The sequence below is a fragment of the Corvus brachyrhynchos genome, unplaced genomic scaffold (genome assembly GCF_000691975.1).
Source record: "Corvus brachyrhynchos isolate BGI_N302 unplaced genomic scaffold, ASM69197v1 scaffold97, whole genome shotgun sequence".
Lineage (NCBI taxonomy): Eukaryota > Metazoa > Chordata > Aves > Passeriformes > Corvidae > Corvus > Corvus brachyrhynchos.
In genome coordinates, this window is record NW_008239758.1 from 7,630,355 (window position 1) to 7,657,788 (window position 27,434).

Here is a 27,434-nt window from a genome sequence, read left to right on the forward strand (position 1 = left end):
CTGCCCCCCCCCCCCACCCAGAGCCACAGGTGTATTGATTTTCTTTCAGTCAGCATCTGCTTGGGTTTTGCTCATTATTCACATTACTTTGACCTGACACCTCTTAGAAAGTACTTTAAAGCACTCAGTTTTACAGGAGAATTGTAGACATCGACTGTTATCTCCCATGTCATTGGTGGAACACCCCTATCAGTTTTTTCTTCTTTCCCTTTTAATTTTAAAAAGGTAATTTTTTTTTTTTAACACAGATGTAAGCTTAGAACAACACTGCATTCCCCTGAAGCATAGAGGAAGTTTTTAGTCTTCCAAAACGAGGGAATAAGTAGAGACACGTCTGTAGGTGGTTTAAATCACTGTAACTCCATTAGCTTCAGCAAACCTGTGTTATTTAACATGAGTTAAAAATATACATACTCGTTTTGGGCAAAAATCCTGTGTGAATAGGATTACCAGGTTTTCTGAGAGTAGGAAAAGCCTGTAGATGGCGATGGACCCTCAGGAATGAGCCAGCCCTGGCATTCAGGCTTTTGTCAGATTTTTTTCTGGCAGGTTTTCTTTCTCTTGCTTGAACTGTTTTATTTTTAATTTAATTCACCCTTTCTCTCAGTGCTAATGTAACACTAGTTGCAGAAATCGTGACAACTGGAAGAAATTTCCTATTTGAAGGTAATGCAACATTTTGGTTTTATGATGGAGACAGATACACCTTGAGGGATTTCTCTTAAGGCGTTCTGCTTGTTGGGCTATTTTTTTCTTTTTTACTTTAAATAAGAAAGAGTTGGATCCTTTACAAGTTCTGAAATAAAAAGATATTAGTAGGGAAGCTGCAGAGCAAATACACTTTTTAAAAAGCCTGTTCTCATTTAGCTTTACTTTTCTTTATTAGCAACTAGGATGTGCTTTAAGTTAGAGGTAATTCTTAAGTAACCAGAAAGTTCTTGGGTTGTTTGAGGATAGCACTAATAGTAAAAATACCTTAAATCAGGATATGTCCCATCCATTGTTTTTTTTTGTTTTTTTTTTTTTTATTCAGTTGGAAATAGACCTGGAGCAGTGGGATGACTGCAAAATCCCAGAAATCTGATTAAAAAAAAATCTTTACTATTAATTATGAATAAATTTGACTGCTTCCGCAGTAAAGGTTTGCACTGCTACCAATAACATCAATAGAGTTTTGATCTCTTCCCCCACAGCTTCATGAAAATTAAATCTGTTATTCTTAATTGTGGCATCCACACTGTAATCAAGCTTAGCTGGTTTCTTTTGGTGTTTTTCTGTGTGTGGGGTTTTTCTTTTTTTTAAAGGTAGTGCTGTGATTTTGAGAAGTGTTAATAAATATGTAAAACATGTAGTGTTTTGTACCAGTTTAATATGCTGATTTATTTTACCTTTAACATTACCCATGTAAAGTCAGCGTGTTTACTGAGAGATGAGTGCCAAAGGTGAGCAAAAGTCTTCACTAAAACAGCCTTTAACTACTTTGCTTGCCCAGGTTCAGAACTTTCTCCTTTTTTTGGGGGAGAAGTCGCTGTCTTCTGTACTTTCCTTCAGCTTTCATCTTTTAATGGAAGAGAAGAGCAGCACATCTCTGTATCAAAGCCAATTGTCAGCTTTCATTAGATGCATTCTATTGTTTGTTCAGATTAGAAATAACTGCATTACACTTTGACTTTGAAGGCTTTCTTGTTTTTAAATATACTGGGTATATGTGACCTTTTGTCATTTGTGATGCACTTGGCTTGGCAAATTTGAGATACCCATTTAAACAGCAGCCAAACATTTTTGTAATGCAGGTACTCCACAAAAAGGCTCTTTTTGTAGGTCTGGAAAAGTAAAACAAAATCCTGCTGCTAATGAAAAGCATTAATAGGCTCATCTAAATACTTTTAGCCAGTGCTGTACCTCAAATGCATTTCAAGGGGGGGAGAAGCCCCAGTGCTCAGGGAGACTGCAGCACCCATTTCTTAGCAGTGGGTGGGAATCCAGTCAGCTGCTTTTATCCTCCCATTATGAATTGGTCATAGGAGATGTGGCCTCTGTCAGAACATGATGGCAAGAAAGTCTAATTCCATTAAAAAATTGCATGAAGCAAATTTTCTTAAAATGTTTAGAATATTAAATGGGAAATGCATAATTGATGCAGCGATATTAGCTTTTTTTTTTAACTGAACATGCCCATCAGGAATGAGATGATGACTTGTTCTAGCAGTTAAGAAACCTTCCCCAGATACTTCCATGTACACATTTGGGAAAACTATTTGCAATGATATATTTCAATTTCCTTAATAAACTAGACCTGTCTTCCTAATTCCCTTTCCCTTAAGTCCCTCTGCAGGGGTTAAGAAATGAAGTATTTTGAAATTATTATCAGATAACTGTTTCTATGAATAAAACACTAATCTAAGCTTTTTTTTTAAAAAAAAAAATAGATTTATATTCCAAAGCTGGGAAATAAACAGTGGCAGTAGAAAGGAAATATGAGATTAATAAAAATGAAGACGTTTTGCAGAGCTGCTCTGGATGGTTTTAATCTTGTTTTCTTTCTTTTTTTTTTTTCTTTTCCCCCTTCTTCTGGGAAGTAGTACTTCTGCAGCAGCATGCATTGCAATGAAAGCAATTCCTGCTTTTCTTTCTGAAAGTTGTATGAATACTGGCAGAGACAGTGGTCCTTCAGTGCCCAATGAATCCTGTCTCACACACAGATACCCATAGTAAGACACACAGAGTGACGATGAGATCAAATGCTCTGGTTAAAAAGCCTTAGGGAAGCATTATGTGTCCGAGGTCTGATCTATTGTCTGGGAGGTCGGAGAGTGTTAATGCACTCTGCAAAGATTAGACTCCCTCTCTAATTGCTCCAACACTTCCTTAAAGGATTTAAACAGTCAGGAAAGGTGATGCTCCTTGTCAATTTTTGTCTTCTGACAGCTGTTGAAGTTTATCTGTCTTTCCACGGAGACCACTAGATCATGCAAACCAAGCGGTGGCAAAAGCACAGACCCTGAATTAGGACTGAGAGCAGTGAATGCTACTATTTACAACTCATTTCAGCTTTTAAATACTTTTAGTCCTGGGGCCAGGGTTGCTCCTACATTGCCATGCCACTTGCTTTTGGTGATCAGAGTTCCTGAAGTGCCAGGCAAGGTTTAACTCCTGAAAGTGGTGAAAAGTCACCCTTTTAATTCAGAAGTGGTCACATTAATGTCTCCATTCCTTATTGCTGGGGAGCATATCTCTGTGGGACCGAGTCAGGCACACACAGCCACAGCTTGTTTATCCCAGGGCAGTGCCACACCTCAGCTGCTGTGGGGCAGGCTGCTATTTACTCCCAAATTTTCTTCTCCCTCACTAAGTCTGATTAGGATTTGAGTTCTCTTGGTCCACAAAGCCTGAAACTTATTTACAAAAATTTACTCGGAAAGCTGGTGAAGCTCAAAGCAGGAAAGTTTTTTTGCTTCTGAACCAGAACGTCCAGACTGATTTTATGATGCAAAATAGAAATTTGCCTGATGGATCAGAACCATTTAAAAGAACCAGTTTATTATTTGGCAGTCTAGATATTTGAAATAGCTTACCTTTGCAAACGATGCTGGTTTTGCTTGGAAAGTACTTTAAGGGCAAGGGACGGAAAAAAGGTAAATGTTACTAAGAAAGGAGAAGGCTCCACCCCAGGAGAACTTGGGAGATTGAATATTTCTGCAGCAAGGCTGTGGTATCCTCACATTCACAGAAGGGTAACATTACTGTAACAAGAGTGGAATTTGACCCATCTTTTTAAAAATGCTCGTTCCTGTTTCACAGACAGATGTGAGTGTGTCCTGTTTCACTGCAGCTCACACGACATGACAGGTCCTGCCGACCAGAGAGCCATCCTGTAGTTATTTTTCCTGGTGGATCAGAAGCTTTTCAATTTGATAATGTCTGTGTTTTTGCTAGTCTTGCAGCATCTAAATGTGTTGGTGTATCAAATCCATTTCACACATAAATGTATAAATATGACCTATATAAATATACATATATTCAATGCCTCTTTTCTAGACTCTGAGCAGATGACTAATACAGCTGTTCAAAGGAGAAAAGGATTTTTTCTTTCTTTCTTTTTTGTTTTTTTTTAAAGCCCTCTTGGCTCTGAATTGGAAATTGAGGAGCAGAATTCATCAAGTGTATTCTGATCGTTCTCACATGGGTAGTTCCTCCTTCCCTTCCTGCATAGCATGTTCCTTTGCACTGTTGCTATATTACATGAAATGTTTCATCTGTATATAAAAATTAAAAATTCAAACAAAAATCTGGCCCACATGAAGAACAGGCCCTTTGGGCATATGGTTCATTATGCATATTCGTTTAATTACTAAAACACTTGGGATGTCTCTACTGCCCTTGCTTTCAACTTGTAAAGTTGGATCTGTTCTGCAGCACAGAATATGTTGAACAGGCATGTGTCATAAAGGACTTCAGTTTTCTCCTACTTCAAACTGTATATAATGTTCTTGGCTGAATCGTTAGAATTTACTGATTATTAGTTCAATCCACTGCATCAAAACAGCATTTCGGGATCTCTTTTCTCTAAACACCTTCTCTAACCCCCAAAAAAGCAAGTTTTACAGTGGTTCAGAGTTGTGTTTAGTATCGAAGTAATGTGAGACTCAGGATTTAGATTTCAGGCACATTCCCACAAAGCACCTAAAGCTGCATGTTGAAGCTGTATAACTTTTATTAGCTAGGAAGGGATTGCTGTGATAGTGTGACTTTAATTGATTTTCAGGGCAAACAGGTGGTGATGGTTTAGGCATCCCCCAGTTTCCTGCCATTCCTAATTTGGAGTTGCACATATAATAGCTTTATTAAAATAAACAATCTTCTGGCTTTAGTTTTACCTGAACAGCTGCATGAAATTGCAAGAGTCTTGCAACTTTTTAATTTTTTTTTTTTTTTTTTAAAGATTATTCTGTGTTTTGGAAAGCAAGATGCTACAGGTCTGCTAATGGAAAATCTCTATTACATAGTCATGCTGTCAATATGCAAGGGGTTTTTTTTGTGTGTCACTGCTGTTAGCTTACAATGGTAACATATCCAGGGTATAATTACAGTGAGCCTCAGTCAGCTTCATGCATTTGTTCTGTAATGCAGCAATTTTGTCTCACTGCAGAGTATGAACCTGCTGAAATTGTTTAAGTGTTGTGTAATCACACAGTTCCTGGTGTCCTGGGTGTGTGTCAGGTGTGGAGAGAGCTGGGGTTCAGTTATGAACTACATCTCTCCTCTTCTCTGTGGGAAATCTATCCCAGGTAGATGAAGAGACCTTCTGGGCTCTGGCGTGGGGCTGTGGTGGGGAATCCCAGGTACAGCTTAAGGACAGAGAATAATCTGGAATTCTTTGCCTGAAAGGATATCATCTTACTCCTTTACGTGTGCTTTAGAGGTGTTTTTAGATTTCTGGGTTTGTGATCTTGCTTTACTGGTTTGTTGGTTTGTGGGGGTTTTTTAATTATTTTTTGTTCCTTTGCTCTGTTTCAGTCTGGAAATGTTTTTTTAGGACTGGAGGTTTTGGAAAAGAGGGTACCAGGCAGTTTTGCACCAATTGTTGTTACAATCATCTATTTCTAATTTATCTGGGTTTACTGCCAGGTTCTACAAACCTGTCCTTTGATTTTTCTGTTCCCCCCGTGCCATAGCTGGAGATGCCAGGGAAGTAACCTTATGTGTGATTCCCACTGAACGCTGAACTAGGTCTAATTTCACATGTCTGCTTTGTTAGAGAGCCCTTTTTCCTTTACCCATTCAGTTCTAATTTACATTATGAATGTGAAGGAGGAGTCATTAAAGTAGTTTAAACATATCATTTAAGACTCCCATTTGTTAACAATTGGAACCCAATTGAGAGCCCAAATTTAAGAGCACTTCCACCAACACTCCTTCCACTGCTGAAAAATTACGTCACCATCTGTCCCTCGCTGCTAATGTTTCTCAAAATGTTAACAAATATATCTCCAAATAAGTGGACATTTATCAGCTCAGCTAATGATAATTTTTTTCATGACCCTTTTAAGGTGTTCACCTTATCCAGAACAAATAAAATTTGCCTACATTTCTGCCTTCTTTTAAGTAGCACAAATATTTTTTTCTGACGCTTTTGGGAAGAATTATTTACTTTTAACTTGCATAATGCCTGTCTTCCCTGCAAATAGATTATAACTTTGTGTATGAGAATAATTCCAAAGCTATGACCCCACTGATAAACAAACCAAAACATTAGAGTTAAAAATGACCATTTAATTTATCTATGATATAAAGCAAAAAAAATTTTTTTCTTGTATGTCTCCTCCTCTTTGTTTTGCGATCTTCTCCGGTTACCTTGGTCTGTCATAGTTACCCCTTTAGAAATAACAAGCAGATTTATTCCCCTGGCCCATCCCCAGAAGATTATCCCAAAACATAGAAAACTGTTGTAATATTTTTTCCCTTTTTTTTTTTTTTTTTATTCTGATTTTAAGCTTTATTGCTTGAGGGTCTTAACTGTATTTTACTTGGCACGGGAAATGTAAAATACGTTAGATAAAAGCATGAGGGAAAAATTAGACCAGTCAGCATGTTGGCAAACAGCTATTTCTTCAGTGTCTGCCGCCTAAAAGGATTTGAAATCTTTTACTCTAAAACTGTTGTACATACATAAATATAGAACCCAAAACTCATGTTGTAGCTGATTTTGTTTTAACCTCTTTTAGGGATTAGGGATAAAGTAGCAGCCACGAGAAAACTGGCCAGAGGCACCCACTAGACTCGTGGGCATTGGCTTTGGGGGTTAGATGCACATGTTGTAGAGGACAAACGTGACACCCCCAGGCATGCACCCCCTCATGTTGGAAATTATCACCCACACTGACCGATGTGCCAGGTAATTTTCAAATAGCTGGAATACAATGTAGGGATCTTAACTTACACATAGACTTTACAGGTGATAAGTTCAGTGAAATAAATTTAGACAGAGTGCCTCTTCCCTGACCTCCTCATTGCAGAAATGTATCTAAGGATCTTGGTGCTACTTTTCTAGGCTGGGTAACCTCATTAACGTAATGAAAATAATCAGAATAAAAGAAAACCGTTGCTTTTTAATTAGTTTGGTTTTTGTTTTGTTGTTATCACTTTCTGATTCCAGGCATTGTTATGAGTAGGGGATAAATCCATTGAACATGTTAATGACAACAGTAATTCAGGCTCAGAGTGGGGACATTTTGTAAGTGTTTGCAGTCTTGAGTGTAGCATCCCAACCTTCCCTGATGGAGTTTCCGACGGCAGTATCCCAAGAGGATGGTGGAGAACAGATTGCAATATTGTCAGCTCTTCTGATTTCTCTGCGACTTTTGCAGAACATGCTTCTTCTTAAAGCACCATTTCTTAAGAGTCCTGTGATTGCACATGAATCACAGCTTTCATTTAAAACACAAATGAGTCTCTACTTCCTACCAGCAGCAGAGAAAATGAGATCCCCCTGAAGAGTCTAAATCAGGCAATGACAAAAAAGGCCCTAACACATATTGACTTAAACAGTATGAGTTTTTTAGCGTGTTTTTGGGACTATTTTTGTTGGTTGTTTTGCATCTCTTCTTTGTTGGGAATGAGGAACATTGTTTTTTCTTTTGCTTTTGAATATTTGGTAAAATTGTGACCATGCTGACCAGAGTTCCCATCCTCCACAGGCTTTATTCTATTACTCCTTTTCCTTGTTGAATCCTCACACGTGATGTGAAATTGTCAAGCACAGGTTGGGTACCTCCCAACAAGTTGGTGCCCCTTTTTCGCCCTTGAGCTCATCCTGGGCCATTCACTCAGCAAGGTGCAGTTGGGAAAAGAAGAGCTGGGATGTGGATATGGCAGCAGGACATGACTTTGTGTCATTTAGTCCATGCAAACAACTGGTTTGGGCAAACATGGCTTGTTGTTTGTTACCCAAAGCATTACCTGAGAAGAAAAAACATTAGGTAGATGTACGTGGTAACAAATTGTGCAAACATATCCTTTATTTGCACTTCTCGGTTCTGTGCAGTCACAGGTTAGGCAGACTGAGGTTTTTTGGGGCACAGTTCAATTCTTTGGTTTGGCTTTTGGGATGCTTAAGTGGATTTTTTGTGCCTTTGTTTTTAGATTCTGGTTGTGTTTACACTTGCTTCAAAGAGCTTTTTGCCTTGTGGTACACCCTTAAAAAAATCAGTAAGTTGTACTCTGGTGTGTGGAGCAATGCAGAGATAATTTGTAATGTGGCATAAATATTTAAAGAGCTCTGTTCCTTGAGGTCATTTTTGATTTTGGTCGTTGCCGTTCAATACAGCGCACGTTCCACGCCGCCGTTGAGATGCTCGGCGTTCTTCTGCCGGGGACACAAAAAACAAATTTAATCCAAAGTAAATAGGTTTCCTCTGCCAGTGCTGGTTTATTTAAGTATAATTTCTCTTCCTGCCACGTTCTCCGTTATTGCATTGCAATGAGGGAGTGACTCTGCTCAGAACTGACCCTCCTTGAGCTCCAGTTTAGCAGCTGTGAAGTGCAATAAGAGCGCACTCGGAGGTCAGGGAGCATCAGGTGGATGTGGGAAGGAGAGTATCAGTCAGAACGACTCTGGAATGCATCTTTGGAGGAGGATCTTTTGTGGGAAATACATGCTACATGGTTTCCTCAACCTTATTTTGCCGTGCCTTGAGATAGGGGTGCATAAAGCTAATTTGCATTCTTTTTAATGGATTCTTTTTGTTAATATTCCCACTATTCCATGCAAAGCCAGCCCAAGAGCACAAGCCTTGTTGGTGCATTCCCATCAGTCTGGGCCCTCACCAGGCACCCTGATTTTTGTCAGTGGGGGCTCAGAACTGCTGTGTTCCTGCATCCATATTGCCCATATCTGGAAGAGATGGTTCCATATGCACAGCTATATATGCACATATGCACAAATGTACTGCTCTCTGTGTGTGAGTGTGTTCATTCTCTCCTCTACTCTTGTACTCTCCCTATCTAAGGGCAGGAATAAGTATCTGTCAGAAATAATTTGTTGTTGACAGGCTTATTGCCTCCAAGGGATTTGAGTGCCCTTTTGGGGAGCCAGTATCTTATGTTATTGGCTAATATCCTGTATTTTGTTTGGAGCAGAGAGACTGAGAGCTTAGAAACCCCAAAAAACAAGAGAATTTGTCCCTGAATATTTATTTTCAAAAATTTCTCCTTTTTTACAGAGTTCATTTGTGCATACGTGGCAACTTGAAACTGTGTAGACTAGAAATAAGTTAGCAATATGGAATTCCTCTCCCCTGTAAATAAAGGGGAGCACGTCTTTCTGGCTCAGATCAAATTCACTGACTTGGTTTGGTTTAGTTTAGTTTAGCTCAAAACCAAACTTGGACGTTCACAGCAGTATCAGCCCAGGTTTTTCTCCTGCCTTCACAAGTTACACAGGGTGTGTTTTTAAATCACAAGGAAACTTTTGATGAAGCTTTTAGGAGTTTAGAGTTCAGTTAAATTGTGGGTTTTGAAACTTGGAGTTTCAAATAATATTTTTCACAGCTCTGCTGATGAGGCATTTCATTAGCATTGGAGCCTACATTGGCCGAGAAAATAATTTTTTACCATAGGTTCCTCGCATGAATTTAATCTCCTTTCACTTTTATTTCTTCCATCTGATGGAATGTATCACTCTCCTCCCATGACTGTTGTTGTCCAAGAGCTATTCTGTCACACAAAACAGCATCCTTCACTCCACCACAAAGGCTTACCGGGTCAAAAAGAGCCTGTTTATTTTACACTTAGAAAAACTGTAATTGCTGTGTAGAAAACTCATGCAGAAAATCCTATCTTATGCTGGGTTTCTAAACCTCTTAAAACTGTTCTATCCCATGACTGTGGGTTTGCTGGTGACAAATGTTTTATGGGCATATTTTAGTAGACACCCGTCTAAAATCTGGTCTTAATAGTCAGATGCTAAATTGGAACCAGAGCGGCAGAAAAACCAGATTTGAAACGTGTTTCTAAGGGTTTGTTTTTACTTTCAGTTGAGGCTGCCTTCTCTCATCTTTTGTACTGCTGTCAAAAGGGCCACTCTCATGGTTGTTCAAACTCCATGCTTCTTGACAGGAACAGTTGGACCCCTCTTCAATGATTTTCAGATGAAACAGCTTCCAAACCTCCAGAGCTTTAACTTGTAGTTATTAGGCCCTTTGAAATTGCAACACATTAATCAGCTGAAATCAAGTGGTCCTTTCTCCAAGGCTGTGATATTGCTGTTGTCTTTTAGGTAGAGCTCTAGTCTAAATATTAGTTTCAAGAGCTCTTTTTTTTTCTTTCCCTCTAGATAGGTCTATCCCATTTCTGTTTCTATTTTGATCATTGTTTTAGAATGCTGTGAATTAGAGTGCTCACTTCTATAGTAGGCTTTTATACTCCCAGATTGCATTAGAAGGAGTACTGCAGAAAACTCACTTAACTCTTAGTTTAGAAATTGGCTGCTGTGCTTTTAACTTCTCCCATGCACAGTGTGAAGCCCAGCAGAAAAAGTATCAATTATGTAATGGATCGTGTCTGACAGAACTTGGTCTAACAACGTGAAACATCGAAAAAAGAAATGGTTTGTTGAAACTGCATCATTTGAAACAGGGTCTTGGTGTGTGTCCCTGACTTCTGTGGTATTGGGAAAGTGATCTGAACCTGTTAACGGATTCCCTTTCTAGTTTATGAATAGACAAAAAGCAGACTGGGGATGACAAGAAATCAAGAAGATACTGTTCCTTGCATTAGCCATTATTTACATCAGCAGCTGAAGCATTCTTGAGTTTTGGCAAAAAAAATATTGATAAGGAAATAATTTAGGGAGCATAATTCAGGACTTTCTCCCAGGCATAAAGTATCACTGAGGAGAGAGTAAAAACATGCATGATTGAGGACCTTGTCATTTGGGGAGGGGGTATCTGTGTCACAGGGCTGCTGGTGCTGTGGTCAGTGTCAGGGAGCTGCCTGAAAGTTGATAAAGTAGGACATAGGCCCGCTTGGGATCTGCTTTGAAAACTGATGCCACAGAACTGCTCAAAAGGCTGTTAGAACACAGAAATATTTCTATTCGCTCTATAAACACACTCTGAACTTTTATTATGTACTGTATGTTCACAGCAATCATTTCCCATACCTCCGAGGCTAAATAATTTCTGAATAGCTAAATCAATTTGTCTTGTGTCTGTGTCGTGTCACAGTAATGAAAGTTTCCTGTACTGTGGCGGTAGCAGCAAAGCAACTCTTGTTAAGGAGATGTGGGAGCTCTATCAAAGCTTCACTGTCTGAGCTATAACTCAGCAGCTGATTAACCAGTCAGCATTAGAAAGGAAGAGACAGCATGCCTCAGCTACCCATTGAGCCTACAGTGAGATTTTGTAATTAAGGCTGAAGTTTTATTTGAGGTCTGAAACTTAATAATACACAAAATGTACTGTAAGATCTAAAATCACCAAGGTCTTGATTTCGTAGCTTCCCTAAATGACCTGAGATTGCAAGGTTGTGTTGCACTTGCAGCCGAGCAGAGTGATGTTCACATAGGATTGTGACAGATGCACTAAAATTGGGTCAAGTCCTGCAATTGAGTGAATGAAGAGAGGTTCTTCAAGAGCTTCATTGACTCCTTGTAGGACTTTGCTGGGCTGGCTGCTGGTAGGGTCTTTTTGCTGCATCAGGAGGAGGCTGAGTTTGCTCATACCCCAGGGAGGTGATGCAAATGCAACACCCTCCCATGGGCTGAAGCAAATGTTTTGAATGAATACCTGGAAATAGCAATTTCCATGAAAGGAATTTACATAAGGATTGGATGGATATTTGTATGTATGTCTTTTTTTTAATCTTTGTGTACCTGAGAAAGATACCTGTGGAGATATGTAAAATAACAGGTCCTCGTTCTTTGGAGTGACATTTAGAGTCAGACAGAAGCTGGTATCATCTTCACTTTGTCTTAAAAGACAAGCATATATTCATCCCAGGGAGCTGGAATAGCTTCAGAGGAACTTTTTTGGGTTAGAACTTCTCATTTTGGGAGATGTTTTGGCTGGGAATATCACGATTTTTGGAGGTTTTATTAGCTAAAGTTATGAAAGACTCCTGTAAGACAAATCAAGTACCAATTCTTGGCCTGGATTCATGTGTTTCTGTTGCCTTGCTTACATGCGAAATGTGGCTGTGTGAATCATTATCACTTCTAATTTTTTAGTATGTTGAAAAACAGGATCAAAAAGGAAAAAAAAAAAACCAAAACCAAATTGTCTTCCACACATTCCTGTGCTGCAAATCAATAGCATGGGGATATATTTCCTGGATGTCAGCCCATTTTATAAATGAATATATCTTGAAGTTTGCTTTACTGGCCGACAAATGCCAAGAACAGGATGACAGTCTAATTCCTTGCATAGCAACAGCTAACATGAAATCAGGTACACTCTGGAAAATGCAAGTGCTGTTTGGGTCAGGTTATGGATACAGGCATTATTTCTTGGTTTATGTTTGGCCCATGGTAGGTATTAAGTGCCCATTTGTCTGATGTCAGACAAGTCTTTTTGTTTAAAAAGTTAAAACAGCTGCTGTTTTGTAGGGGTATAAATTCTCACGCTGCTGAATGCAATGGGAAGTGTTTCTTTGGTACAATGTGGTTACACTTTCAGGTCCATAACACAAAATACATTGCCATAAATATCCCATTCTACAACTGCCAGCATTGTCTTTATATGTAGGATCTGGCAGGCCAAGGATGAGGGGAGGTAGAGATTTAGCTTCCTCATCACCCATAGGGTTTTCCCTTTGTTGTTGTTTGAGATACTCTTACTGGACCTGACTCATTTCCAGTTACCTGTATTATTGTAAAAATGTGATTGTTGTTTCTGATCAAACCAGCTTCCTTTGGGGGAAGAAAAATCAGAAAAATATGTTTGTGCCTTGTCTTTGAAGGAGATTGCTTAAAATAGCTTCAAGTTGCTACCAGCATTAGGCAGTTGTTCTGGAAGCACTGTGTAAGAGTAGAAAAGGAAATGGGATCACAACATACATTTTATGGTAGTTCTGGATTTAGTTTATTAACTTTGCATTGCCAACCCCTCCAAGTTTGTCTGTTCAGGTGTTGTTGGTACTCGTAGGATAGGATTGCAGTTTGCCTTGATACAGTTTTTTTGAAAAATCCTATGCGCTTTTTAAATCCCCATCATGTTATTTGTGTGTTTTGCTGTTCCAGCTTGGCTTCTGGTTTTGCTGTTAGTGGGTTTTGTCAGGTACCAGTCCAAACACACAGACTTGTACTGGATTTTAGGAAAAGAGACTCTATAAAGAGCTAGTGGAATCAGAATATGCTGTGCTGAAAAATGGCAAGAGTATGAGAATGGAGACTAGGCTGACAGGATCCCTTTCCAAAATAATGCATCATGTGCAACCTAAGGCCTTGCCTTCTGGAAGGTGACAGTCCTTTCTGTCTGCTGCTGTGCCAAGAGTATAGGTGGATTAATGGTAAAGACGCATTTGCTGATCATCCCCTGTGGAGTGACAAGGGAGCTCCAGGGCTCCTGTTGCACAAGAGGAAAATGCTCTTCCGCAGCCTGGGAAAGACCCCCTGGCAATTAGGGTTTGATGAAGTGGAGCAGGTTTGCCTCTCTAAGTGCATCTGTTATACACTAGCACTAAGGACAAAAGGCTTTCAGGCTGGAGGGGTCCCCGGAAGGAGTGGATAAATCCTTTGGACTGACCTTATGTTCATGGCCTTCTCCTTCCCCGGATACAGGGGAGGAGAAGCCAACAAGCAGCAGCCTAATGAACTCACACAGAATAGAGAGAGCAGATTTCTGTGCCAAAATAATAGTCTGAATGAGGTTAGCAGAGATTCAAGGATGGATGTACAGGGTGATAATGACTGACAGCCTTTCTTACGTGTCTTTCCCTTTAAACACTTGTTTGTATTCTCCCAGGTGTTTGTGGTCACCGTCTGGACCGTGGAGCTGTACATGGTGCCCCTGGCTTTACTGGTGCTCTTTGCATACAATTTCTCCCTCGTCACAACAGGGAAGGTCAATAATGCCCAGGATGCCCAGGCAAGTCGAGTGACAGTAACATTGCTGGCAGCCCCAGCCTGCCCTGCGCGAAGCGTCACGCGTTTTAATGGCATTAAAGTGGTTGTGTAGTTAAACAGCGCTTCTATTTCAAAGTTACTGAAAAGAAACCTCAACCCTCTCAATTTTCATTATTCAATTAAAGCAATAAACCATTCAGAGTAGTAGGAGAAGAAGACGAGAGTGTGTAGGAGGAGGATTTCACTTACTAAATAACTACAAAGGTTTTTAAGTTGAATTAAGAAAGGCTTGCAAAGCAACAAGTTCCTAAAAGCCATTCCCCTCCTGCCATTACACTTTGCAACACACTAATGATTCATGTTTCACAGAAGAGGAAAGTCAATTGAATCCAAAAGAGAATGTAGTTCTTTTAAGCCTTGTCCTGTGATCTGAGGTTTTAAGAAGCTTTTATTCCTCCTTCCCACCCCCAGCTCTTAAAAGACAAATTTTTTTCCCCCCCAGAAATTTAGCCTTTGGTTTTTAACTTGGGAGAAAGAAAGGTTTAAATACAGAAGTAATCACCAAATGTGACAAAGGGCTACTGTTGGGGTATGAAGTGCTGTTTGATGTTGACCACTGTCTTCACTCCCATAACAATGGTTATTACATTTAGAAAGGAGAGTAAATTCATGAATGTCCATAATATTTTCTTTCCAAAAGTGAAATAAATACAGTAATGAAGTGGAAGCCAAAGGATAGCTTCCCTGTAACTTTTGATAAAATGATGATTGACATTAGTAGCCGTGAAGAATACCTTCACCTGAGTGAGCCAAGTGGATTTTACACAAAAACATAATATCCTGGAATTAAAAAAGCCAATAGCTGGTTTATTAGTTTCAGTGTGAAAAGTTGCTCCCAGTTTAGTTTTCATCCACTCCCACGTGGAAAGATTCCTAGAAAACAGGAGAAGTTGCATTATCCAGACCAGGGGAGGGTTAATTTGAAAACATGATAAAAGAAATGCTTTTCTCCAGTTTCAGCCAAGTCCAGAATAATGCAGAAAGATACTGTGTGTCTTCAGTGACTACTTGATTTCATCAAGAAAAGCAGAACTTCCCACGTGGGAGAATCGCAGGCAAACAGATGTTTTTGTTTTTAATACAAAAGGCAATAAAAAATAACAGTAATAACTTACCCAGAAAAATACACAGAGTGTACCTTCCAGCCCCTTCCCTCATCCTGTGGTGAGTTTGTTGCATGTTCAGGTGAGGAGAGTCTTGCATCAGACACAAAAATTGAGCAGAGCATCATTTAGGTGGACACTGCAAAAAGGCTATTTCTAAAAATACAGCTAATTGTGGTTATACTAAAGAAAGGTCCATCAGGAATTTGGCTCTTTTCCTGTCACATATTCTGTAAGCAATGCCATGCCATGAAATTCAGGGGTGCATTTTGCATAAGCAAAATCACACATCTGCCAAAGTGCTTTGCAGGATTGGGATCATATGGAACAAGTAGTCAAAGTGCCTTTAATATTACCTGATTCCTTTTTTATGTGTGTCTGTGATTCTAACCATCTGTAGGTCAAAAATAGACAATCAGGTGCTAGCCCCAGTCACATCTGTCCTGCAGATGAGAAAAGGTTTTCTTGAAAATACCAATGCTTTTTACACAGTAATTTATTTATTTTTTGCTTCTTCAGGCCTTGGCTGGATATTCACTGCCTTTGGTTTTTGTGTGCCAGCACACACATTTTGTGTATACAGAGGAATGCAAGCAAGAGTCTTTGCAAAAGTGAACCTCAAATTCTCTCTGATTTCTGTGTTATAAAATGTGAATAACAGTATTAACCTTGTATTCCTGATCCACTTGCCAGGAGGCTAAATTCGTGAATATTGGTAAAATGTTATATGATTTACAGATGGGGAGCTTCTATAGAAATTTAAACCATGATCAGTGTTAATTCATCTGCTCAGGGTATTCCAGAGAGCCAGAGAATAAATCTGGGTGTCTGAGCTCTCAGTACCTTTTACATCTTAGATGCAACTGCTTTTTAAGGGAAAAAAAAGAAATTAAAAAACCCCAAAAGAGAAACACCCAACCCCCCAAAAAACCCTAAATCCAAACCATCTTTTTATTGTGATTCTTCACATTCTTTGCATGTTTTCTGTATTTAAACTTGTAGTACACAGACTCAAATGTAGCTATTAAATAACCAAGAAAAAAACTGGAGGACCCTGTTAAAGGCTCAGTTTATTAAATACCTGAATTGAAAGCCAAGTGCTCCTAATTCCAAGCCTTCGCCAAGTCTTTTGTTTTCTGTCCTACCTGTCAGCACAGAAGTTAAAGGGAGGAAATAATGCTGCATAGAAATCTGGCTATGATTCTATGTGAGATTGATTATGTTCATACGAATGTGTTTTCTAAAGTCTAATGTTTCAGTAATGGCCCTAAAGGGAGGGAGCAGTCATTGTGGCAGTGGGGATGGAACAAGTTGAGTATAGAGTCCTCAGCCTTGACATACCAGTTGGTTCATTTGCAAGACTGAGAACAAAGCTGTTTACAGATAGTAAAAGTTGGCAATGAATTTGAAAGCCTGTTGCCTTCAGATTACTGGACACAGCCACAAATGCTTTATTTAGACTTAAAATTTGTATAGGGTATTGCATGCTTGTTCAGAATACCATTAAAAAAAAGGGTCCTTGAATACAAAACACTGTTTTGGAAAGGAAGAAGTGGTGGGATTTTTTAATGACTTTCAATAGAAGTGGGAGAAAGTTGTGTAGTGAAACGTTGTGGGAGTATCATAAGCTTTTTGAACATTGCCTGTCACTAAAAAATAATTGTTGTGTTTTGTAATATGGACATCTGCTTCTGCAGGAGCTTATGGGCTTGGATGAAGATGAGGATGAAGATGATAAGGTAAGCATCTCTCACGATTGTGTTGGCTAGAATCAGAAGGAAGGTGGGAGAACACAAACAAATCTTCTCTCCATAAATCTTCAGTTATTAACTGTATTAACTGGGAAAACAGTTGTCAGCAGTTTTCTGCTTGGCAAGTTTGAAAGTAGGAAGGGGTTGGTTTGTGTCACCTTCCCCAGTGGCGGTACCTGTGTGAGCCCTGAGCACCAACCGAGTCCGAGCAGCCCCAGTTAGTGCCTGCCCTTGTAGTGGGCACTTGAATGTGCACCTAGAGGGGGGTGTGTGGGTGGAGGAGGTGCAAAGACTCACACAAGGATGCACAGTCCCCCCTCGCTGCCAGTCCGAGTGCTGGACGATGTTCTGTACTAATGGCTTTCCCCAAACGATTTGGCATTTCCACTTCAGTAGGCCAGAATTGGTGTGATTTGTGGAGGGCTGCTTAGAATTTTCTCAACATTTCTTTCAGAGCCTGGAAAAAAACCAGTTTTAGTTCAGGGCTGAAATGTGGAAAGAATTGGAATTGGCAAGGCCTGTTTTTTATTTTATTGGAACATACTTACTCATTCTTCTCACTGTGAAAAATTCATTGGATTTTTTTCCAAGTTTATCAAACCACAGTGACAAATGATAAAAGGATTAGAGGTCATGACATATGAAGAAAGATTAAGAGAACTTAATGTATACAGCTTGAAAAAACATAAGTAAGTGAAGGAGGATCTGATAATCTATAAATACTTTAAAGCTAAAAGGTGAGGAATTATTTAACGAGCAACAGCATGCAAAGGAACATTAGCTGTTAGGAAGAAAATGTTCACGAGGGGATGTGAAACTTTCAAATTGCATACTAAGTTAATGAGACTCTTCTTGAATATTCTATGTTTTAAAAGTGTTACAGTGAAATTGTTGATCATTAAGAAGTAAATCAATACCACGGCTAGCAAGTGCACCTTAGCTCTTCTCAGTCACAGCCCCTAGGATTGAAGCTCAGCAGACTAATTGATGGGAATAGTTATTTAAATTTAACTTGCTCTTCTGTGGTGGTTATATTTTAATGAGCAACCAGAAATCCAAAAAAACCAGTTTTAGTTCAGGGCTGAAATGTGGAAAGAATTGGAATTGGCAAGGCCTGTTTTTTATTTTATTGGAACATACTTACTCATTCTTCTCACTGTGAAAAATTCATTGGATTTTTTTCCAAGTTTATCAAACCACAGTGACAAATGATAAAAGGATTAGAGGTCATGACATATGAAGAAAGATTAAGAGAACTTAATGTATACAGCTTGAAAAAACATAAGTAAGTGAAGGAGGATCTGATAATCTATAAATACTTTAAAGCTAAAAGGTGAGGAATTATTTAACGAGCAACAGCATGCAAAGGAACATTAGCTGTTAGGAAGAAAATGTTCACGAGGGGATGTGAAACTTTCAAATTGCATACTAAGTTAATGAGACTCTTCTTGAATATTCTATGTTTTAAAAGTGTTACAGTGAAATTGTTGATCATTAAGAAGTAAATCAATACCACGGCTAGCAAGTGCACCTTAGCTCTTCTCAGTCACAGCCCCTAGGATTGAAGCTCAGCAGACTAATTGATGGGAATAGTTATTTAAATTTAACTTGCTCTTCTGTGGTGGTTATATTTTAATGAGCAACCAGAAATCCGTCAAAGTTATAAAGTGAAATTTAGGCAATCCAGCTGAATTACAAGTTTCTTGCAACACACAATAGTTGTTTAAATGTTCTAATTTATAATTTACTCTTTGCATCGTAAAATTTGTCAACTGAATGGACCAATATCTGAAACTCATCAGAAGTTGCTAAATGAAAGTTGCATCTTTTTCAAAGGAATACTGTGTATCTCTGAAAGTCAGTAATTTCTATTTAGTGGGTACCTGGTTCTGGACACCTGTAAATATTATTTGTATGATGCCTAAAGGTATAACTTATTTACTGGAACAATCCCATTTACTTCCTTCTATTTTAATATTCCTCTTTTTCCCTTGCAAGTGCTGAGGTGGGAAAAGAGAAGTAAGAATGTATTAAATAGGCATCAAATCCTCTGTTTCCTGTGGTGTGCTGTAGATTCATTGCTGCAATGCTAAAATATTCTAGGTTACATTTACCCTCCATTTAACTCCAGTGACTTTGGTTCTCTCTACAAATACAATTGGGTCACTTTAGCATGGATTTAGTGACTTTGCATTTTTGCCTCCTCCTGAACAGCTTCACTGTCATTCCCTTTCTTGGTTTATTTTAACTAAATATGCAGGTTTGGGAAAACTCCCAAGAGTCACTGTTGAGCTGTTGATGATTTGGCCCTACCATTTTGAGAGCTGCCTCTCTCCATCTCACACATACTCCATGGCTCTCTGACACGGAGAGCTGGTAGCACTGGCTAAAGCCTTTCACAGTAGACACCCCCAGCAGGCTTTCTCATGAAGATAACACTTTACATCCCAACATTTCAGTAATTATTCATAATTCATTTTAATTTTTATGGGTCTATAGAATTCTGACACAGATTTGCCAGAAGAGGAAGGTGCCAGCCCCTACATTTGTCCCATGTCCAGTGCTGTGCAGAATTGCCTTAATGTCTTTGTTGTGCCCTGTGTGTACCCCCGTGCAGCAGTGATGGGCCGTGCTTGCACTCTCATGACTTGCATCTTTAAGTACATTAGGTTATTCTAAGCCACTTTTCCAAGTCTGAGGGTGGCCAATGCTCTCTGGGGAGTGTAAGAAAAATGTAATTTTATGACACTATCTCATGGCAATGTCAACATTTAAACAGACAACTCTACTTTAAAAAGAACTCTGTGTATTTTTTTTTTCCTCCCTAATACAAGAGCTCCCAAAGTTGAAATCTGCTAGTTGGGTTGTGGTGTACAAGGTCACTGTTTCTGTTTCCTGTCATCCTGCTGTATCAAAATACTCGCACACAGAGCCCTTCTGGGTTCTGCTGCCTGTTAGACATAACAGACCGTGCTTCTGGGAATTGTAACACACCCTCGAAGAGATGAACTGTTTACAAATTATAAATACACAGACACTTAGTTCAAAAACCCAAGAGCAGATTAACTCCCTCCACCTAGACTATCTGTCTTAAATGACAGGGCTTAATTGCTGATTTTCCCGTCCTTTCCCCCTCTGCCCTCCCCACATACCAGCATGGAGGGCTGTAAAAGATAGCAGTGCTCTGTCCCTTTGGCACGAGCTCTTCAGTGGATAAATGCCTTCTCGGATTTGTGCCATCTTGGACACAGAGTTCAGGCTGTGTCCTGTCAGCTCTGGGGTCTGTCAGGCTGAGTAAGCGTTGTTTTAAAATTACATCACTGAAGCATCTTTAGTCTGACAGTAAGAAGGTATAGACAAGCTGCATGCAACTCAGTTTAAGTTGTCTGATTATTGACTGCTTCTATTTATTTTATTTGTTTTTTCTGTTTCTGATAATGGCTGTAGAGTTCCAAGAGCAGTTACCCTGTGAGTAACTGTGTCGTAGCACCTGACTGGAAAGAGCCTTGGAGTCTTCTCCATTGTCTGAATAAAAGTTTACATCTCCTCCACAACAGACCAAACTTAATTTACTATTTTCAGGTCTGATAACTGATTCAAAAGAAAATCAGAGACAAAACTAAATCAACAACAATTCCTATGTGGGAATTTTCTTGGTTTTTTGGGGTTTTTTTGGAGGGTTTCTATCCTGTGGTGAGCCAGTGTAGCCCTGCTTGGCTAGTGCAATGTAACAGGGAAGGATCAAATGATACTGTGGCTTTAAGCCAAGTTATTTGGCACTTTCCAAGAAATGTTTAGTATCTCTTGTATTGGAAAAAAGATGTAAGTGGAAAGAAATCACCAAAGAATAAAAATTCAATGTCTTTAATATATGAAATTCTCTGTCAAAAATAGGTACCAAAGATATACAAAGTTTTATGAACACAATTCAAAAAGACTCCAGCCGAACAAATTAAAGTCAAATTCATCCAGTAGCAAACAGCTGACATTTTCCATTTGAGTTAGATTCAGCATGTGGAAACCTTCCGTATGGATCTTATTTGTACGGGTGGATTACGATGAAAATTGCATTAATTTTCTCCGCAGTAAAGGTCAGTAATTGAAACATGAACCGAAAGTCTATTGTGTAAGATGCTATATCCCCATACTTAGGAAAGGTCATTCAAGACAATATCATCTCATTGTTTTCTTCCCTGGAAGTATAAATAATTTCATTAGTTTTTCTTTTTCTCTTCAATACAACAATTGCAATATGATGTTTCAACATCCCCCATTAAGATTGCTGAAGAGAAATTATGGTAAGGACTTGAAAATGCCCCATGATACACACGGTATGTTCAGACTGATGAGGAGCATCCATGTCCTCCACAAAATTGTGGGCAAGATGGTGTCATAAAACAGTTCAGGGGTTGCTGTGGTTGTGCTTTACTCTTTTCCAGGGAGCCTTCTTTGTACAAGAAACTGGAGGTTAAATGGTCTCTTGTTATGTCTTATTTGCACTGCAGCATTGTCTAGGACTGATCTTATCCATAGACATCCCATAAACTGGCACAGTCCTTATATCAGTGTCATGAGCCACTCATTCATAGGTTTAGAGGTGATGGGGGAAAGGAGTTTAAAGGCGGGACTTGCAGAGGACTTTCAGATATCCTGGGCACTGTGGTATGACTCTCCTCACAAAGGAGCCTTAGCAGCCCTATGGCACTCCAAAATTCTCCCTCTTACAGAGGATTACCTACCTAGATGTAGGTAAGCCAACACTGTAACTTCTCTAAATCTCTGGTGAAATATTAAGTGGCGCTAGGCAGGTCACAGGACCAAGCACATGAACCTCAGGGAGTTCTCGTCCCGTAAAGATTCCAAATATTTAAAATGTTATCAAATTTTATTTTGAAGTGGCCAGATATATGAATAGATCTCTCTTTCTCCTGTACCCCAAATTGCTAAAGATCATTAGCTAGATGATAGGTGATGATCCAGTAGCTTAAGTCTAATCAGCATGCGACTGTTCTTAAGTCTCATGTTTTTCCAGCAGAAAGCACTTATTTTAACAAAATTTATTTTCTTTCCATTTTTTAAATCGAAGATGACTGATGACTTTGTATTTCCATTCAGGATTGATTCATGTTGCTTCTTAAGCATGTGTTCCTCACCTGAATTGTGTTTTATTCTGGTGCGACTGCAGATATTGCTTGGAAACTTGTAGCAATACCAGTGGATTTTGGGTTACTTTACATGTCTGTGAAAACGTGAGCAAGTACATAAAATGCTTCTTAAATCCTCTGCATTTCACGCCTGGGCATAGAGAAAGAAACAGAAGTATGACCTAGGGTTTTTCACATAAGATTTTTCTTGGGTTTGGCTTAGGAGATTTTTGCTGGTCCCCTGTGCATGGATGAAATTCATCTAGTGTAGGCAGAGAAAGTGCAGGCATGGCTGAACAAGGCACGGAGTGGTCATCTTCTGCCCTTCAGGCAGTGTTCCCCAGCCTGAGCTGTAGGATGATGTGCTATTGCTTTCCAAATGTGTCATTTTAGGACTGATGCCGCTCTCCTTCATACCAGTCTGAAGTGATTCTATTGGCTATGGTGGAATTATTCCAGATTTCACACCTTTTTAACTGAGAGCATAAATTGACCTGTATGTGTTGCATTTCCTCTATTTGGTAATTATTTCAAGTACACTCAGATTCGCTAAATTTCCACAGGCAGGCACATTTGCAGCATGGTGTTAATAAACAAAAAGATCCTGTGATGCACAGTTTCAGGACTGCACGAGGCAACTGCTCAGAGTTTGGCAGCCGTCCTCTGCGGGTGCCCATCCTCCTGGAAGTGCTGGGAGCTCTCCTCGACACACAGCAGACTCTGCAGCACAGGGCAGGGCAGTGACTCAGCAAGGCAGATTGCTGGGCTCCTCTCAGCTGCCTTTGGCTCCCACCGAAGGCAGGATCCAGTTCAAGGTTGCTGTGGTGACTGTTTTTAAAGCTCTGCCTGGAATTCATTTTAGCTACCAAGAGACTGTCTGTCACTCTATGGCTACCACCTCCCACAAGAGCTTCATTCTGCTGCTAGACTGGAGCTTTTAGAGAAGTGTTCCCTGCAGACAATAGAGGCCAGTGGTCTGCTGTTTATACCCAATAAAATCCTTTTGCTTTCAGAAGTACTTCATGGACGAGTGTTTTGGCCCTAGGATGTTGTTTGGCACAGGTTTTGCTGGACACCGGTAAGGTCGGAGTTGTGTAGTCTAGCAGAGAGCAAGTTGCAAATTAAATCCAACTTTGGCTAACTCTGCTTTTCTCTAAATAACTACAGCATGTTTTGTTGAGTTTTTTTTAAAGCAGAATAATAGTGGAGCAAAAAGGAATGCATGCCTGAGCTATTTTCCTTTCTTTTCCCTTTCCATCAATCTTGTTTGTTGCTAATACATGGAAGAATTAATAACTGGTACGTTAGATAAATCCTGGTAAAACATTGCCCTAATGTGCTTGTAGCAGCAGTAGCATAATGAGACAGCTACTGTAAGAAAGCTAATCCTGAAAGTTAGGCCAGCCCAGGGCTAGGCAGACTAATTCTTCCAATCCCCGAAGATATTCAGAATTTTCATTCCTGACTGAGCTGCCTGTATCCTGTTTTCTTCCTCCTTTTGCATTAATCTGTATTTATGTTTTCTCCTCCCCTTTTCCTCATCTTTGCCCCCAAGTGTTCCTCAGCTTTATATATTGAGTTTCTCTTGGCACGCCAGAAATCTGCTGATGAATACCACTTGTTTGAAAGTTGCATGCGAGATTTTTCTCTGCAAGTGTTTTCTATGAAATCCAAGTGAGCAAGTATTATGTAGAACTAAGCCGTGGCTTCGAGCCTAACTTTTCGTTGTGTGCATATGATATTTGCAGTATACATCAGAAATACACTTAGAGAACAACAGCAAAAGTTGTCTGTGCATTTGGAGCGTTGCTTGCTGGTTTGGATGTATCCAGGGGAAAAATATTTGAAGGATAGATTTAAAAAATAGGAAACAGCTTTCTGTAAAGATGAAAGCTATTAATCTTTGAAACAAATGATCAAAAGAAGTTAGGGGATCTCCACCATCCAAGCTTTGAATTCAGTAATGGATGCTTGGCTGGAGAAGAAGCACTAATGGGTGGCATTTGGCCTTTGTTCCAGAGCAGATGATTGAAGAATTTTGCCTTCAGTGTCTTCCCCCATAACTCTTAGGATTTTCCCTCGCCAGACCAGCTCTGACTGTTGTAGCTCACCCGTTGTGACTTGCTGTGTTAGTGCTGGAGATGTCCTCTCCTGGCCTGCCCCATATTCTCACCCTTTTAAAGTCCTTGGCATTGGAAACGCCTCAGTGTTGTGGTTGTGTGAAGGTTTCTTTTGCAACTGACCCTAAATGTCTCAGAGCAGCCTAAGTTCCTTCCAGGGAAGGGAGATCCCAGAGCTGTGGTAACCCTTTAAGTGTGTTTATATGTCCTGTTTAACTGTTACATATTTCAGAAATAGAAAAATCTAGGAGCATCTTCCAGAGATTTGGTGTTTTCATTCCCGAGTTCAAGTTGATGTATGTTAGCTGGAGACAAAAGACTTAATTTCTGAAATTGCTGGGTCTTGGTTGGTGTTGGTTTTTTTCCCCTCCCCTGACATGCTTAATCTTTTGTAAACCCCCTTTTGTGGTTTTGTTCAAGCAATTAATGTAGAAATGAAGGTTTCTTAAATGAGGATATGCAAGGAAGATTTGAAGTAACACACTGATTATATAATTAATTCTCAGTTGTAAATTCATTCTGATGGAGTTAATTCTTTCCCAGAGGCTGAAGACTAGTTTTGGTCCACCCACAGTGCTGTAATCAGCTAAGAAATAAAGAAAAAAAAGGCCTTAAAGGAATGGAAGTTTCATGACTGGTTTTAGGGAAATAATGCCAGAAACAGGCAGGATATTTCATTTTCAATTCATGCAATAGCTTCTAAGCTGTGATCTCGAACTATCCAAAATCCAGTTTTCAAGCAGTATAGTATGTTGAGTCCAAAAGAAATCAGAAAAGACTGTTACCTGAAGAGGGTGGGACCTTGCACAGATGGGGAACTGTGTTTGGAATGTTACCTGAAGAGGATGGAGAAAAATTGTCTGGGTGGGACCTTGCACAGATGGGGAACTGTGTTTAGTAGAAGATGTATTTTGGATTCTTTTTTTACATTTTTCATGAACACAATAGTGTTCAAATATAGCTTTCTCTGTGACAGTTGCCCATTTACTAATAAAGAGGGTCCAGTGACTGTCATCCTGATGGACTCTTACTGCTTCTGACAGTGTTTTGTGACGTGCTGGCTTCACAAAGCATAAACAACACTCCAAAACCTAAATAATTTGGAAAATCCTGTTTGCTGTACTTCATTTGTCTGCTTCTCTGTTGCTTAACCAGTGACCTAATAATCCTGTCCATGTATTTAGACTGCAGGTTTCCAGAACAAAGCAACAATAACAAAGAAATGATGTTGACAAATTCCCAGGATTTTCAAATGAAAATGCACACCACGCATGCTGCAGGGACAGTTGCAGCCTATTTTTCTCTCGAATAACTGATTTTATTTACAAGGCTTTCTAATCCCCGTTTGTCTCTGCCTTTACATTGGTTGGCCATATTTTGTATCAGAAATTGAAAGCACTGTTGTCCAGGGGTGATTTTAGCGTGCAGCCAGGTGAGCATGGGCATGCAGTTCTCATAACATAGGGACTGGTAGTTTCTGGTTTATTTTCTGGCTCTGCTTCGTGGCTGCAGCAGGAGTTGTGTTGTGTTGTGTTGGTTAAACTGTGTTATCACCACATCTCTGAGCTCCATCGAGGATGTGTAAATGAAGTCAGCATGATGCAGATAGAGCTGGCAGATGATCTGCCTTGCAGCTCTGGGCAGCAAGAGTAGGCTTGCCCTGCAATATCACTTTATTTAAGTGGTTTCTTTACCCCTCTGCCTGAATTTGGACAGAATGAAATTCCCACTGTCTGGTTTTCCATGAGCTGCTCCCCAGCTTCTGCTTCCAAGTTTGGTGAAAAAAAACCCATCTATGGACTGATGCACCATTCCAGTGAGGAAATAGTTAAATATAATTTCAATGTGTCATTTACATTTGAGCCTAACGAGATTATAACTGGAGCTGTGTGAAAATGACTTTTTGGTGCTATTTTCACATAAACTGACTATTTATTTATTTATTTTGTTCTGGGGTTATTTCACACCCCAAGGGTTTCATTTTTGTTGGTTGTTTTATTAATGTAAAAATACTCATTTTCACACCCAAATGTGTGATTATTTAAAATGCTGCTTCTATTCATTGTGCACTGACTTGCAACCTAAAGGCAAATATTCAAATGTCTGGAGCTTGATAACTCCATGGTGGTTTTGGCTGGCTTTTTAAACTCAAAAATTACTGGGAAGAGAAATGGACAGTAAGTAATTCAAAGTGGTATAAGGGCTGCATTCCCGTGCCTGCCTCTCAGCATCCAAGGGTGGGTCACAGGTTATTCCAGCACGCTCTCTAGAGTGGTGCCCTGTCTCAGGTGCACACAAACTCTGTCCCAGCATGGTAGTGCCAAAATTCTGTAGCAAGAGCCCTCACCTCTGTGGCCCTGTGTGACTTTAAACAGCCTCTGACCCTGTCCTGCATGGAGGAATAATGTGGATGACAACACAGAGGCAGAATTGCAGCAGCGTTGCTGCAAATGTCTCTGGCCCTTGCTCATTCCCACCCTCCCTCTCCTCTACCTTGACTGGTGTGGACCATGGAGAACAGGAATACAAAATACTCTTTGCCATCATCTCCCCTCTCTGGGAGCAGATTGGTTAAAACACAGCTTAAAATGTTTTGTTGGGTCGGGTTTTTTGGGTTGGTTTTTTTTTTTTTTTTTTTTGTAAATTGGAGTGATTTTTAAGTGTCTAAATGTGATGTGAAATCAGTGTCCAGGGCTCTGCATTTTGTAATAAGTGAATGTTTTGCTGATTTCTTGCTAGAATATCTGCAACCACACCAATTTGCATGCCTGTATGTGTGTTAGATTGCTGGCAAAGAAATGCTGAATGCAGATAATTGTATACTGGTTTTCAAGCCTGATTTAAGTAATTTTGATTTTTAATTCATTCTGTGCTTCCTTTTTATTTCTGCACATGTGTAGTAATGTCCTGTAATGTTGTTGCCTAAAATAAGCAGTAAGAAATGAAGTTGAGATGGCCGATGTAAAGGGAAAATGACATTTTTTTCCTTTGATTCTTTTTTTTTCCAGTAAAAGAATAAGTCTCTGTATACAGAATGTTCAAAAAATATTGCATTCACGGTCTTGCTGCTAATTTATATACACAAAACATCATGGCTGTGGGGAGCCTACAAAGCTCAGGAAAGTGATATTTAGAAGTTCTGCACAAGAATATTTTTGTTCTTGAGGAGCACTGAGTGGCCAGCACTCCACACC

At 39.6% G+C, this 27,434-nt stretch overlaps 1 protein-coding gene across 5 annotated transcripts in view; it reads left to right on the forward strand.

Annotated features, from left to right (window-relative positions):
• The window catches only part of MCTP2 (multiple C2 and transmembrane domain containing 2), a 128,946-nt gene that overhangs the window by 91,182 nt on the left and 10,330 nt on the right, over positions 1-27,434 (forward strand). For all 5 annotated transcript variants that reach the window (XM_017742697.1, XM_017742698.1, XM_008640107.2 and 2 more), the window contains 2 exons: positions 13,962-14,084; positions 16,923-16,964. In XM_017742697.1, the coding sequence (XP_017598186.1) occupies positions 13,962-14,084; positions 16,923-16,964 (165 nt within the window). The remainder of the gene's footprint in view (positions 1-13,961; positions 14,085-16,922; positions 16,965-27,434) is intronic.